Source organism: Cucurbita moschata, unplaced genomic scaffold (assembly GCF_002738365.1).
Source record: "Cucurbita moschata cultivar Rifu unplaced genomic scaffold, Cmos_1.0 Cmo_Scf00004, whole genome shotgun sequence".
Taxonomy (NCBI): domain Eukaryota; kingdom Viridiplantae; phylum Streptophyta; class Magnoliopsida; order Cucurbitales; family Cucurbitaceae; genus Cucurbita; species Cucurbita moschata.
In genome coordinates, this window is record NW_019268520.1 from 2,663,465 (window position 1) to 2,678,084 (window position 14,620).

Genomic DNA, 14,620 nt, shown 5'->3' on the forward strand with positions numbered 1-14,620 from the left:
CACCGCCAGCAATAACGCGTGGAAACCGCGTGAAAGGGTTCGGCGGTCTCTATATATACGTCAATTGCAAACTAACCAATAAAGAAATGGAAAAATTAAGAATATAACGAAGTTTTTTTTTTTTCCTCTCTCTCGCAATTCAAATTTCAAATCTCATTGATCTCTCGTTAAGCTTCACGCCCATGGCGAAGAAGTCGGTTTCGAATCCAGGAGCCTTGGGCTCCATGGACGAGGTCATGAAGATCTTCAAGAAGTTCGACAAGAACGGCGACGGCAAGATTTCTATTAGCGAGCTTGGCGCCGCCCTCGGCGAACTCGGCGGCAGAATCTCCTCGGACGAGATCCGCCGCATTATGTTAGAGATCGATACGGATGGCGATGGATTCATCGACCTTGACGAGTTCACCGCGTTTCATCAGGACGCCTATCCAGAGGGCGGAGGTAACAAAGATCTACAGGATGCTTTCGATCTGTACGATATGGACAAGAACGGCCTAATCTCGGCCAAGGAGTTGCACTTTGTTCTCAAGCGCCTCGGTGAAAAATGTAGCCTCAAAGATTGTTGCCGGATGATCAGTTCTGTCGATGTCGACGGCGATGGCCATGTAAATTTCGAGGAGTTCAAGAAGATGATGTCGCGCTCTTAGTTTTCTCCGTCGCTAGACAGGTAGTTTCAGAATTGAATCAAATTAGGCGTAGAGTTCTTCAACAAAATCAGGTACTATCAGTCGATTTGTTAGTGTACAGTCTGCGATTCTGTTTCTCTGAGGATTAACTATCCATCCTTTTGCCGTTTGTAACCGATTAGGTACCAAAACATCTCTAGAATGAATTTCTCCTCTCTGATTTTAGATCTTAAGCGGAAATCCTCTTGTTCTATAAGAAAACAAACAAATTATCAGTTCATATCTCTCACTAATTGATTGTGCTGTTCTCTTTCTGACACGGATGAATTCGAAATTCATACAGTTAATTTTGTGCCCTGAATTTGTGGAATTCGAAATTCATCTAGTTATTCAAGCAATTGAATTCCCTTTGTTGCCTTAATTTTACAAAATAGTCATGAACTTTTAGATCACTCTTCAATTTGGTCTTAAATTTATAAGTAAAAATTAATTTTATCATTAACTTGTTGAAAATTCTCAATTAAGTATTTGAATTGATAAAGTTATTTCCTCACTAAATTACTATCTTATTAGCATATTTGAATCGTGACATGCCACTTCTTCAAATATATTAATAAAACATTAATACAATGAATCTCAAAATAAATATAAAACCGATTTTGTATCTCATTAACCATTTGGCCACTCATCAATTTATTTATGCGTCCACCAATTCTGTATTAACCTTTCTTTTTATGATAGGATAAAGATTAGAGATATTCCAATTTCCAATATCAAAATTCTAAATTTATTTTTTGAGAAAATTTCATCATCTTTTTACATATTTTTTTTATATATTAATTTCAAAGGATATTTTAACATATCAAAAAAATGTAAAATATCTTAATATTTTATGAAAAAAAATATAATATAATTGTTTTAGATATTCGAATTTCAATATTAGAATGACACGTGTATAGATAATATAAAAAAACTGAAAAACAAAATTATCTTATTTAGAAAGAATTAGGTCTAAAGATAAATTTAATTTAGTAATCCCACGTGGAAGAATAAATCAAGGCATGGTTTTGAATATAACTTAATGAAAAAAAATAAAATATCTATGAAATTTTGACAACAATAAATTTTCTTTTAAAAAAACGTTAACACAAAAAAAAAAAATAATAATAACAAACAAGTATTTTCACTATTTTAAACCATTTTTACTTTTAAAAAATCTTATTATTTAATATTAGGACTAATTTTTGTTGATAATTATTCTATTTAATCAATTAGTTTATAATATAATAAAATATTATTTACCTATCATGTCAATCAAATCTATAAAATTAAGAAAAAAATTTATAAAATATTAACACGTGAATAAAATTTCATAATCTTAAGTCAAAATATTCTCAAGGTAATTTTATATAATTATATAATATATTTCTAGAATTTAGCGAGTTTTGAAAAGTTTAATTATTTTTTTAACTTTGAAATTTTTTATTTTACTCGATTCTTATCTTTTATTTTAACGTGAATATATTTTTATTCAAGAGTTTTTTTTTTTTTTAACCATTTTTAAAGTTTAAAGGCAAAATTCATAATCATTTTTGCATAGTTTAATGGATGATTTTGTGATAAGGATTTTGAGCTAATTGAAATTTATCTAAAATTTTACTAATATTTTATATAATTTAATCAAATAATCCTTTCAAAAATTTTTTATCTAGAGTTTAAATTTTTTATCAACACATTGATATTTAGTGATAGTTTTATATATTCAACGATCGAGATTGGTAAGCCCATCAGTCCACATAGTTGTCCATGTACTAGTAGAAGATTCAGCAGCTACAGCGGTCCTTGCTTCCTCGAGTGGAACTCCCGGTTGAGAAGTTACTCGGAATGCTGCCAAGATATTCGTATCTTTGGTTTCAAAAATTCAATCCGTTAAAATATATAATCTCCACTCATATATTAAATTAAAAGAATAATAATATAAAGTAAGGGGATGATAGTGACTTTATCTTTAGGGCAAAGCATATGAGAGGTGTTAGGGCATGTCCCCTGTTTTTTAAGGACACCTACCCTACTTGCTCCTTTGTTTTCATTTTATCAATTTCCACTAATATTTCTTTATTTTCAATAATTTTAACACAAATTTATAATGATTTAATTATTAAACTATAATAACATGATGAAAAATATTGTTGTTTACATTATCTAATACATTTATTTATTTATTATTATTATTATTAATGAAACTACTTAGCCAATTTAAACAATTAAGCCCAGTTGCCAACCGAGCTGTCCCTTTCAGCCCAGTTATCAAATGAGCCCATTACATCAAACCCAGTTTTCAAGTTGGCCCATCCCATTAAGCCCAGCTGCCACTCTTTGAGCCCATTAAAAGCCCACTTGGCATATGCTTCTTAATGGATTCTATCACTGCACTTAGTATACTTTCGATGAAGAGGTCAAATGTTCGGTGGTTGAAAAATGACAACCGTGACGGGAAAACAAATGGCTCAAGAATCGACTGGTTGTGAGCGGACTTATGGAGCTAATTTTGTCTTTTTAAACTTAAAGATTGTCACTATGAGGGGACGAAGTCACTTGCGTCTAGCTTTGCAAATGCACTCACTTCCGTTACAGGCTTGAAATATTGTCTCAACTTGACTCGAGACCAAGACGAAGCTTTGTAGTTTAAATATTAATTTATTACTTAAATATGTTGATTTGAAAGAGACGAAGCTTGCGTCTGGATGAGAGAGACGAAGCTTTCATATCATAAATCGTTGACTTGACGGCCATTGAGACAATGAAATATTTTGTAGTCTTATTGAATAATTTGTAACGCCATATACTTAGGATTTGGATCAAAATTCAGAATCCGAATTTTGCACCTAATGGCTTCGACATTCCCTTACGACATAGTCACATTACTTACTTCTCGCTTCTAAGAGTGAAGACTATCTCCACCAACCAACACGAGTCATTCCAACATGTTGTGTCTTCACTCACATGCATCCTAGAAAAATTCTCAAAAGGTCATTCAACATAAAATTACTTCAAGTAAAACATATTTAACTATGGAGTTCTTATGATCGTGCCACCGAAAAGGAACGTACACCTTCTTGGTATAAATACTGACTTTCAATTTTTTAAAGTCTTTCTTAGTCATTTTATTCGTAGGATCGTTCTCATTTAGATATAGCCTCGGTTCATTCATATATTCGTTCTTTACTCAAGTGTCACATGCCCATAAGTTTTCATCTTGGTTCGTCTCTGAACCACGTCTTTGTTACTAGAGTGTTACATGCACATCAGCTTTTGCCCTCGTTCGTTCCCGAACTACATCTCCTTTACTCGAATGTCTATTTTCATGACACGAGAGAATTTAGACGCGTAGAAAAATGTGAATGGAATTGAGTGATTGAAGGAATGATTGAGGGAGATGGGACCTTGATCATGACAATGGAATGTGGAGGGTTGAATTATTGGTGGGAACATAAATTAATAAAGGGCCCATAGATATAATTAATATTAACCTTCAAGGTAAACTCAAAATGATCCAATGGTAAATTTTATCATTTTTTTACTTTAATATATTAATTATATTTTAATTTATAAAGAACAAAACATAGAACATGTCACCCACTAATTCAACTAACATTAGAAAAATTAATTATTAATTCACCCTCACCCAACCAAATCCATAATCCTATCCCCTTTGTCTTTTTTTAAGTTGAGGCTTATTAAAAAATAATAAATAATTTCAAAAATAAAAATAAAAATTAAAAAATTAACAGCATAATCCAAACAAAAGTGGGTTAATTTTTGGGTTAATTTTTTAAATCCAAACAAAAGTGGGTTAAAATTAACAAACTTACTTGACTTTTTTTTTTTAATTTATTTATTAAAAATATAATATATTAATCAATTAAATTAAATTAAAATGGTTCTATTAATTAAATCTACTCGAAATTTTATATTAAAAATTGGGACACGTAGGCAGAAGAAAATAATTTTTTAATTTATTATTATTTTAATAATTTGAATAAGTCAATTGGTTATTGCATTATTGTGATAATGTTTATATATTTATAGGCATTATTCCATGGATATAAGTTTGAGAGAATCGGCCTTATTTTCTTATTTTGAATTTATTATTATTATTCTTTAACCAATTTTTATAAACAAAAAAATAAATTTTAAATAAAGACGGGAATTTCTCTCTACTCATCATAAGTAGAGATATTCATTTAACTCACAAGGATAGATTCGTGCCGAGTCGAGGAAGAATCTTTTCTTAATCGAGGAATGAGTAAGGAAGTGGAAAGAGATTTTTCTCTAATAGCTAAATGAGACTAAAGACGGGAATTTTTAAAAATTATGTTGGTAGAAAAATTTATTATATTTTTTCTTATGAAATATTGAAAACAAAATTTTTAAAAAATTCCCACAATTTTTTCTAGAGAGTCACGATTCTCAATCCCATGAAAATAAATTAAAAATTTTACAAGAATGAGAATTATAATAGGAGTTTAAAGACAACTCCAAAGTTACTACGTTGGATGACGGTCTTAAATTTTTTTTCTAACAAGCATATGAGTGAAGACAAAATATGTTAAAAGAACTCGTGCCAGTTTGTAGGGAGCTCCTCGACCCTTCAACTAGGTCAAGTCAAGTAAGAAAACACGATCACGTTGAAAGAGAATGTCAGGGTCATCAAGTGTCAAATCCAAATCCTAGATCATAATTTAAATTCCGAGCATAATAAAATTTATAGAAAGGGTAGAAATTACTGAAACTACACAATTCCCGAGATATATATTAAGAGGCGGTTTAATGTATACCCCTAGAGCCAGGAATATCAATCCATTGCAATTGCAGCTCAACTTCACCAGACTCCACATTTCTTAGCCTTAGAAACATTCTTTGACTAACTTGACCATTTCCCCAAACTATGCAACTCTCTTCAGACAAGCAATTCTCCCTACTTGGTTGAACCTTCCTTATGATGGTTCCATTTGGTAGGTTGTTCAATCTCATCTTCACCGCCTCCATGAACGGTCGAACGTCGAACTCCGCGTCCCCCATCCTATCATCGAACGAGAACTTGTCTTTGTCGTATACAATCTACGTAAAACATAAATCAGAACTCTGTAATTCCATTGAAGCAAAAGGATTTCGTGATTTCGTGTTCAATTATTATTTACCAAGTAGACGGGAAGATTTGGATCTTGGACCGATAGAGTTAGATCTTCGTTCCACTCTGGGTTGATATTTTGTTTCACTACTCGAGTCTTCAACTTCTGTATGTACCATGAAACACAAACAATTCAGTTAAAAAAAAAAGTCAACGGAGCTAAAATTGACGTGTTAGAGTAAATTTAAGACACGAAATTCAAAACCCAGAAACAAAATCACGAGACGATTCTAAAGTCAAAAGCTTTAAGACAAAAAAACCAGAACTCGAGCCCGAGCTCGAGCTCGAGGAGGAGGAAGAAGAAGAAGAAGAAGAAACCTGTTTGCCCATCTTGAAAACGACATATGGATCACTGCTAACAACGTCTCTTACAGCAAGATTGACACCTTTAAAGACATGGATTCTGAGCAGACCCATTAAATTCTCCATTTTCAGAGACCTTTGATGAAGATGATGATGATGAAGAGGAAACCCTCTTTTGGTTTCAGCACTAATTAATGGCAATTTGAATTTGGTGGAGCCTCTTGGCCTGACATTCCACCTAATTTATATATCTTCAATTATCATTTTTTTTCTTTTGGAAAAAATAAAATATAGCGGGTGGAATTACCTTTTTAGACATTTCATTTTTTAATTAAATATATTTTAATCAATTGAGCTATGTTCATGTTTGACCATTCTTCTGTTAAATAGTTTTTTTTTATAAAATAATTATAAAATTTAGAACTTTCAATTCGAGAATACGTTTATATTGGTCAACCTCGTGAATGAATTGACGTGAAATGAGTTAATTTTATTTTTAGAATAAGGTTTATTAATATAAATATAAATATTATATATGGTAGAGACCAAATGTGGGAAACATTTACTTACTTTATATATTATTAAAAAAAACAGCCTTATTTTACCAAATGAAGGGAGATTTGGTCAGTCAAAAACAATGAATTAAATTCATGACTATCACGCGCCTTATTGAACAATAAGGCGGCGGCGGCGGCTTAGTTTTACAACCTTGTCAAAAAGTAATACTCATTTTAAACCTAATTATTTATGAGAGAATTTTTAAATAAAAAAACCCGAACTTTTGTGACGAGCTATGATAAATTATATTTTTAATCCTTGAAGTTTAATATTTTTGCCATATTAGTCCCTCGATTTTAAATTTTGATAATCAAGTCCTTAACGTTTGAAAATGTATGATTTTGACCCCTCTACTATTATCAAAATTTGTTAAATATTTAATATAAGCCCAGTTTTTAATTGGTTTAAAAGTTTTAAATTCTCGTTTTGGACTGAAAAATAAATTGAATGAGGAATGAAGGATTGGACCTCTCGATTGATTTAGAGTTCTACTTCTCTTACAGAGTTCGAGTTCGTACTCTAATTATGGAGAGTACCGAGTGAATTGACTATGCAGATTAGTGATTCTTTATTCATTTTGTCGATTTTATTTTTTAATTCAAATTAAAATAGTGAAATTTTCATGATTGTATTTGAAAAAAAAAATTAAATAAAACCAAAAAAAAAAAAAAAAAAATCAACAGAGGAAATTCCTTTTGGACCTATCAATTGCAACTTGGGCAAATGGGATTTTACGAGAAAATGAAACGCGCCACGCTGGCGGAATTGACCCGGTAGTCAAGGGTACGCAATCGCGTCCACGTGGCTGCTGGCGTCACTTCTTTGACTTTGACCTCCAAGTTCGCACGTAACAAAAAAAAGACGTTTTTTCTCTTAACAAAATAATAATAGGTTTATTTTTTAGTTTTCTTTCTTTCATTTTTATTATAAAAATCTATTTTAATCATTGATTTTTTTTTTCTTTTATGAAAAAATATATTATTTTAATTCTTGACCTTGTTTTATTACCCAATATTTGTATAGGAGGAAACCGACGTTATTTATTTTGTTAATAAGTAAAATAATAATAATAAATAAACTCGAACCATAAAATAAAATAAGAACCATGAAATTCGGCTTTGTGCAAAGATCGTTGCACGTACGATTGAAAATATAAAATAAGAACAATAAAACATTCTTATATTTGTCAAGTTTAATTAAAAATGTCTATAATAACAAGTCAACGTTTGATTAGTGTCAAATTTAAGCTCATTTCTAATTCGGATACAATCAGTTAGGTCTCTAATAGAGAAGAATCTAACGGGATCGTTAGTTTTGTCAACTTAAATCGATATCTTACCTTTTAAAAAAATCGAGATAAAACAAAATTAAGGCGCGTGAACTTTAAAAAAAAAAATCTATTATATATAAAATTATTATTAATTAAATAATGGATTATTATTATTGTTATTATTAATTTTTCTAGACCAAATCTAATTTATAGGTTAATTGAAGATTTTCAATGCTACTTTGTCCACCTACGTGTTGGGGACATTTTTGTGCAAAACTATAAATTATAAATTAATATTTACTGCTAAAAATTTTATATTTATTTTATTTTAGTCCATAGTATATTCTAAATATTTACTTTTTTAATTATTGAAATTTATGCAACAAGTCACTTTAGTCTCTAAATTAACGTCGTGTATAAACAAAAAGTTAATTGCATAACAATTGAAAAATGCAATACGAGACAAAAAAAAAAACAAAACATAAAAATGCTCTAAATTATCTAAAATATATCTTGTAGAAAGGATTAAGATTCTTTTTACATCAGTTTTGTGACACTCAAGTAAATGAGAGGTCTATGAACAAACCGTGTCTACATTCGAACGAGAGCGATCATGAGGATATGGTGACTAAGAAATGCTTAGTTACTACTTATACTAACAAGTTGGACCTTTCTTTTCAGTGGCTTAATCATAGGAACTCCATGATTAAACGTGCTTTACTTGGATTAATTTTATGTTAACTAACCTGTTAAGAATTTCCCTAATATGTATGTGAGTGAGAACAAAGCATATTGAAGAACTTGTGTAGGTATGTAGGGATAGTTTTCACTCTTAAGAAGTGAGGATTAGGTGAGTGAGAGCAAAACATGTTAGAAGAACTTGTGTAGGTCTGTGAGGATAATCTTCACTCTTAAGAAGTGAGGATTAGGTAACATGACTACGTCGTAGAGAAATGTCGGGGCCATCAGGTGCCAAATACAAATTCTATATCCTGGGTATGGGTCGTTACAAGGTTTCCATCCCTTTTCATTCTCTTCCCCAACCGATGGGGATCTCACAATCCACCTCCTTTCGGGGCCTAGCGTCCTTGTTGGCACTCGTTCCCTTCTCCAATTGATGTGGGACCCTCAAATCCCCCCCTTTTGGGTCCAACATCCTTGTTGGCATACCACCTCATGTCCATCCCCCTTCGGGGCTTAGCCTCCTCACTAGCACATCACCTAGTGTTAGGCTCTATTATCATTTGTAACGGCTCAAACCCACCATTTGCAGACATTGTCTTCTTTGGGCTCTTTCTTTCGAGCTTGCCCTCATGATTTTTAAAATGTGTGTGCTATGGAGAAGTTTTCACACCTTTATAAAGAATGTTCTATTCTCCTTCTCAATTGATGTGGAATCTCACGTACACAAATTCCAACTTATTAAAGTCAAAGACATGGTCCGTGTCATAGGTACCATAAATGAAAAGGAAATTACTTAAAAAATGTGAGATAATAAATGGTATTAAATATTTACGGGAAAATCAATTATGATATTGTTTAACCAAGTCAATTCCTTCCTAATCTTACATTAATTTCATAAAACTTTCTCATTATTAAATTAATTAGTTGACCTTATACTAAATTCAAATCTTATAATTAGTGACACTTGTATATTTATAAATGATGTGCACATTTGATGTAGATAAGTTTATATTATTTAGTTAATTTGAAATCAATTAGTTAAGAGGTAGAAATATCCCGTTAAGTCATTAATTACTTATTCCCGTAAAAATTGAAAATTTATGCTTCTTACCTACTTTTTTAGTATATTAACGGTGAAGACATACTAACACGATCAGAGTCCACTAGGTTATAACATTACGTACCTCCCAAACCCAAGGTTCAAATCTTATTATAACAAATTTATGTAATATCATCGGAAAAATTGTCAAATTTAATTAAATAAATGAAAAGGAAATCTTGAAAACGATAGCCGTGAAGTTTAAGCTAATCCATTTTAAGACAAAAAAGAGATAGTTGTTTTTCAGTTATCTTTGACTAAAGAGGTTCACGTGGGGCCAGACATAAATGCTTCTTCATTCCCGTCTCTTACTTTTATTTTCCGTTTTGAAGTGCATATTGCAAAAACTTTTTTAAACGTTCAAAGAGAAAATAACTAAGTGGAAACTTTTTTTTTTAAGTTCCTCAAACCTTTATTTGAGATTTCAACGAGCTAAAACGCTTAAGATAAACATTTTACTATCAAGACTAAATGTAAAACTAATTATGACTGAATTATTTCACGATCTTCACAACAATCATTGCATCCATCCAGATTTCTTTTATCCTTTCCTTAGAAACATAAACCCTAAAAAATATTCAGTAAATGACTCACTATTAGAGTCGAGAAACACAGACACGTACAATTTAATTGTGACTATCATGATGGTGAGGCCTAAAACTTTAACGGTTCTCGAGCTCTACTTTCTTTTCTTTAAAAGGGTTGGAAGTACACCACCTTCGTTCTCTTTAGACTCGATTATATGTATGCATCCGCTCATGTAAGGGATTAGATTAGGTCGATGGGTTTTGACTCTTAAAACAGTGATGTGTAGTAACTAAGTGGCTAGATTAGGCTGACATGTCAGATTTTTAAATTAGTAATAGTGATAATTTTTTAATTTTTTTTTAATATTAAAAATTTATTGGGCTTGGGCTTCTATAGAATTTGGGCTAAATTACCTTTTTCAAATTTGGGCTTATTTGGTGTAGCCCAATCGTCTTTTAAGTGGATTTGAGTTTGGTTTAGAACTTGGGCTTAATTCAAACTATTACGTGGCACAATTTAATTGGTCTTGTACGATGACTCAACCATGAGATAATAATTAGTACAAAAATTATTTTTCTTTTTTAATTTGCAAGAATTATGTTCGTTATATATATATATACATATATATATATATATATATATATATATATATATATATTTATTTATTTATTTTCATTTTTATATTTAACATTATATTTATTAAAATTTAAGATCTATATTTAACAAAATTACACGCTCGGAGGGCAGTTCTTGCTCTTCTCTATCTTTAATTTCTCTATTCGACCAATCGATTCAATTTTTGTCGCCGCGAGGTAATCTTCATCAATTGGAATTCCATTTCCTGTTTCTTAATCTTTGGAACCGACGGTACCGATTATGGATGACGGAGAAGCAATTTGGGAAGACATCGAGCGCTCGGAGAGGTATCATCTGTTTTCCTGAATTTTTCTTCTTTTGTATATCAAGAACGTGGTTGCGTATCAGTTTGATTGATTCCTTATGTTAGGAGTTGGAAGCATGAGCTGACCTGTATGTAATTCGTTAATGCGGTTTGCAGCTATCTTGTGTGCTCCATGTATGAGGAAGCATTAGGGCTAGCTTCATCCGTTTTAAAGCGTATTTCTCAAGAGAACAATGGCTGTGAAAATGATTTGTTGGAAGCAGCTGGTATGGTTTTAGTTCAATCTTTGAAGGAACTTGGAAGGTAATGTTTATTACAACTACTTTTGTAGATTTTATTTAGATGTATATTTAACCCTATGTCATGATATGCTTGTTCTACAATACCAAATGAACTTTGAGTTTTAAAGGGCTGCGTATTGAGTCAAACCCTACAGTGGTAGTTATGAACTATAATGTTTGTTGTGATAGTAATTTTGACTGATACATTGTTAATTTTATTAGTCAATTTGGTAAGATATACTCTGCAGAATGTCGTTTCTTAATATTTGGTGTAAATATGGAAAGACAGTTCATATTGTTTATGGTATATTAAACCAGTTAATTCAGTTCGCTCGTGTACTTGCAGGACATCACACATGGTGGACGAGCTCAAAGTATCATTTACCTCCGTTACAGCCATCCCTGTTAATGTTCTTTTAACTGGGTAATCTCATCTACTGTCAAACATATGTCACTGGTCTTTTACTATTGTTTTTATTTTGACAAAGAACTTAACTTCTATTGATGCAAGAATACAAGAGCAGCCCATTAAAAAAAAAAAAAAAAAAAAAAAAAANAAGTCAAAGACATGGTCCGTGTCATAGGTACCATAAATGAAAAGGAAATTACTTAAAAAATGTGAGATAATAAATGGTATTAAATATTTACGGGAAAATCAATTATGATATTGTTTAACCAAGTCAATTCCTTCCTAATCTTACATTAATTTCATAAAACTTTCTCATTATTAAATTAATTAGTTGACCTTATACTAAATTCAAATCTTATAATTAGTGACACTTGTATATTTATAAATGATGTGCACATTTGATGTAGATAAGTTTATATTATTTAGTTAATTTGAAATCAATTAGTTAAGAGGTAGAAATATCCCGTTAAGTCATTAATTACTTATTCCCGTAAAAATTGAAAATTTATGCTTCTTACCTACTTTTTTAGTATATTAACGGTGAAGACATACTAACACGATCAGAGTCCACTAGGTTATAACATTACGTACCTCCCAAACCCAAGGTTCAAATCTTATTATAACAAATTTATGTAATATCATCGGAAAAATTGTCAAATTTAATTAAATAAATGAAAAGGAAATCTTGAAAACGATAGCCGTGAAGTTTAAGCTAATCCATTTTAAGACAAAAAAGAGATAGTTGTTTTTCAGTTATCTTTGACTAAAGAGGTTCACGTGGGGCCAGACATAAATGCTTCTTCATTCCCGTCTCTTACTTTTATTTTCCGTTTTGAAGTGCATATTGCAAAAACTTTTTTAAACGTTCAAAGAGAAAATAACTAAGTGGAAACTTTTTTTTTTAAGTTCCTCAAACCTTTATTTGAGATTTCAACGAGCTAAAACGCTTAAGATAAACATTTTACTATCAAGACTAAATGTAAAACTAATTATGACTGAATTATTTCACGATCTTCACAACAATCATTGCATCCATCCAGATTTCTTTTATCCTTTCCTTAGAAACATAAACCCTAAAAAATATTCAGTAAATGACTCACTATTAGAGTCGAGAAACACAGACACGTACAATTTAATTGTGACTATCATGATGGTGAGGCCTAAAACTTTAACGGTTCTCGAGCTCTACTTTCTTTTCTTTAAAAGGGTTGGAAGTACACCACCTTCGTTCTCTTTAGACTCGATTATATGTATGCATCCGCTCATGTAAGGGATTAGATTAGGTCGATGGGTTTTGACTCTTAAAACAGTGATGTGTAGTAACTAAGTGGCTAGATTAGGCTGACATGTCAGATTTTTAAATTAGTAATAGTGATAATTTTTTAATTTTTTTTTAATATTAAAAATTTATTGGGCTTGGGCTTCTATAGAATTTGGGCTAAATTACCTTTTTCAAATTTGGGCTTATTTGGTGTAGCCCAATCGTCTTTTAAGTGGATTTGAGTTTGGTTTAGAACTTGGGCTTAATTCAAACTATTACGTGGCACAATTTAATTGGTCTTGTACGATGACTCAACCATGAGATAATAATTAGTACAAAAATTATTTTTCTTTTTTAATTTGCAAGAATTATGTTCGTTATATATATATATACATATATATATATATATATATATATATATATATATATTTATTTATTTATTTTCATTTTTATATTTAACATTATATTTATTAAAATTTAAGATCTATATTTAACAAAATTACACGCTCGGAGGGCAGTTCTTGCTCTTCTCTATCTTTAATTTCTCTATTCGACCAATCGATTCAATTTTTGTCGCCGCGAGGTAATCTTCATCAATTGGAATTCCATTTCCTGTTTCTTAATCTTTGGAACCGACGGTACCGATTATGGATGACGGAGAAGCAATTTGGGAAGACATCGAGCGCTCGGAGAGGTATCATCTGTTTTCCTGAATTTTTCTTCTTTTGTATATCAAGAACGTGGTTGCGTATCAGTTTGATTGATTCCTTATGTTAGGAGTTGGAAGCATGAGCTGACCTGTATGTAATTCGTTAATGCGGTTTGCAGCTATCTTGTGTGCTCCATGTATGAGGAAGCATTAGGGCTAGCTTCATCCGTTTTAAAGCGTATTTCTCAAGAGAACAATGGCTGTGAAAATGATTTGTTGGAAGCAGCTGGTATGGTTTTAGTTCAATCTTTGAAGGAACTTGGAAGGTAATGTTTATTACAACTACTTTTGTAGATTTTATTTAGATGTATATTTAACCCTATGTCATGATATGCTTGTTCTACAATACCAAATGAACTTTGAGTTTTAAAGGGCTGCGTATTGAGTCAAACCCTACAGTGGTAGTTATGAACTATAATGTTTGTTGTGATAGTAATTTTGACTGATACATTGTTAATTTTATTAGTCAATTTGGTAAGATATACTCTGCAGAATGTCGTTTCTTAATATTTGGTGTAAATATGGAAAGACAGTTCATATTGTTTATGGTATATTAAACCAGTTAATTCAGTTCGCTCGTGTACTTGCAGGACATCACACATGGTGGACGAGCTCAAAGTATCATTTACCTCCGTTACAGCCATCCCTGTTAATGTTCTTTTAACTGGGTAATCTCATCTACTGTCAAACATATGTCACTGGTCTTTTACTATTGTTTTTATTTTGACAAAGAACTTAACTTCTATTGATGCAAGAATACAAGAGCAGCCCATTAAAAAAAAAAAAAAAAAAAAAAAAAA

General features: G+C 31.2%; 3 protein-coding genes across 4 annotated transcripts in view; 2 read left to right on the forward strand and 1 right to left on the reverse strand.

The window, feature by feature from the left end:
* The first annotated feature begins 95 nt into the window (after positions 1-95).
* LOC111441384 (calcium-binding protein CML24-like) lies at positions 96-987 on the forward strand. The gene has a single exon (XM_023078345.1). It carries the CDS (start codon positions 183-185, stop codon positions 645-647), a length of 465 nt encoding a protein of 154 aa, XP_022934113.1. The 5' UTR covers positions 96-182; the 3' UTR covers positions 648-987.
* A 4,309-nt stretch (positions 988-5,296) lies between these two features.
* Positions 5,297-6,333, reverse strand: LOC111442041 (protein C2-DOMAIN ABA-RELATED 1-like). The gene is made up of 3 exons (XM_023079290.1): positions 6,136-6,333; positions 5,828-5,923; positions 5,297-5,747 (listed from the first exon to the last, which is right to left on the reverse strand). Exons 1-3 carry the CDS (start codon positions 6,244-6,246, stop codon positions 5,454-5,456), a joined length of 501 nt encoding a protein of 166 aa, XP_022935058.1. The 5' UTR covers positions 6,247-6,333; the 3' UTR covers positions 5,297-5,453.
* Positions 6,334-10,971: 4,638 nt separating this feature from the next.
* The window catches only part of LOC111442442 (protein APEM9-like), a 6,307-nt gene continuing 2,658 nt past the window's right edge, over positions 10,972-14,620 (forward strand). Inside the window, exons 1-3 of one of the 2 annotated variants that reach the window (XM_023079882.1) lie at positions 10,972-11,182; positions 11,317-11,463; positions 11,788-11,865. In XM_023079882.1, the coding sequence (XP_022935650.1) occupies positions 11,136-11,182; positions 11,317-11,463; positions 11,788-11,865 (272 nt within the window). In that variant the 5' untranslated portion in view covers positions 10,972-11,135. Of the gene's footprint in view, positions 11,183-11,316; positions 11,464-11,787; positions 11,866-13,595; positions 13,806-13,939; positions 14,087-14,410; positions 14,489-14,620 lie in introns of those variants that run through there. The other variant, XM_023079881.1, reaches the window with a different exon arrangement.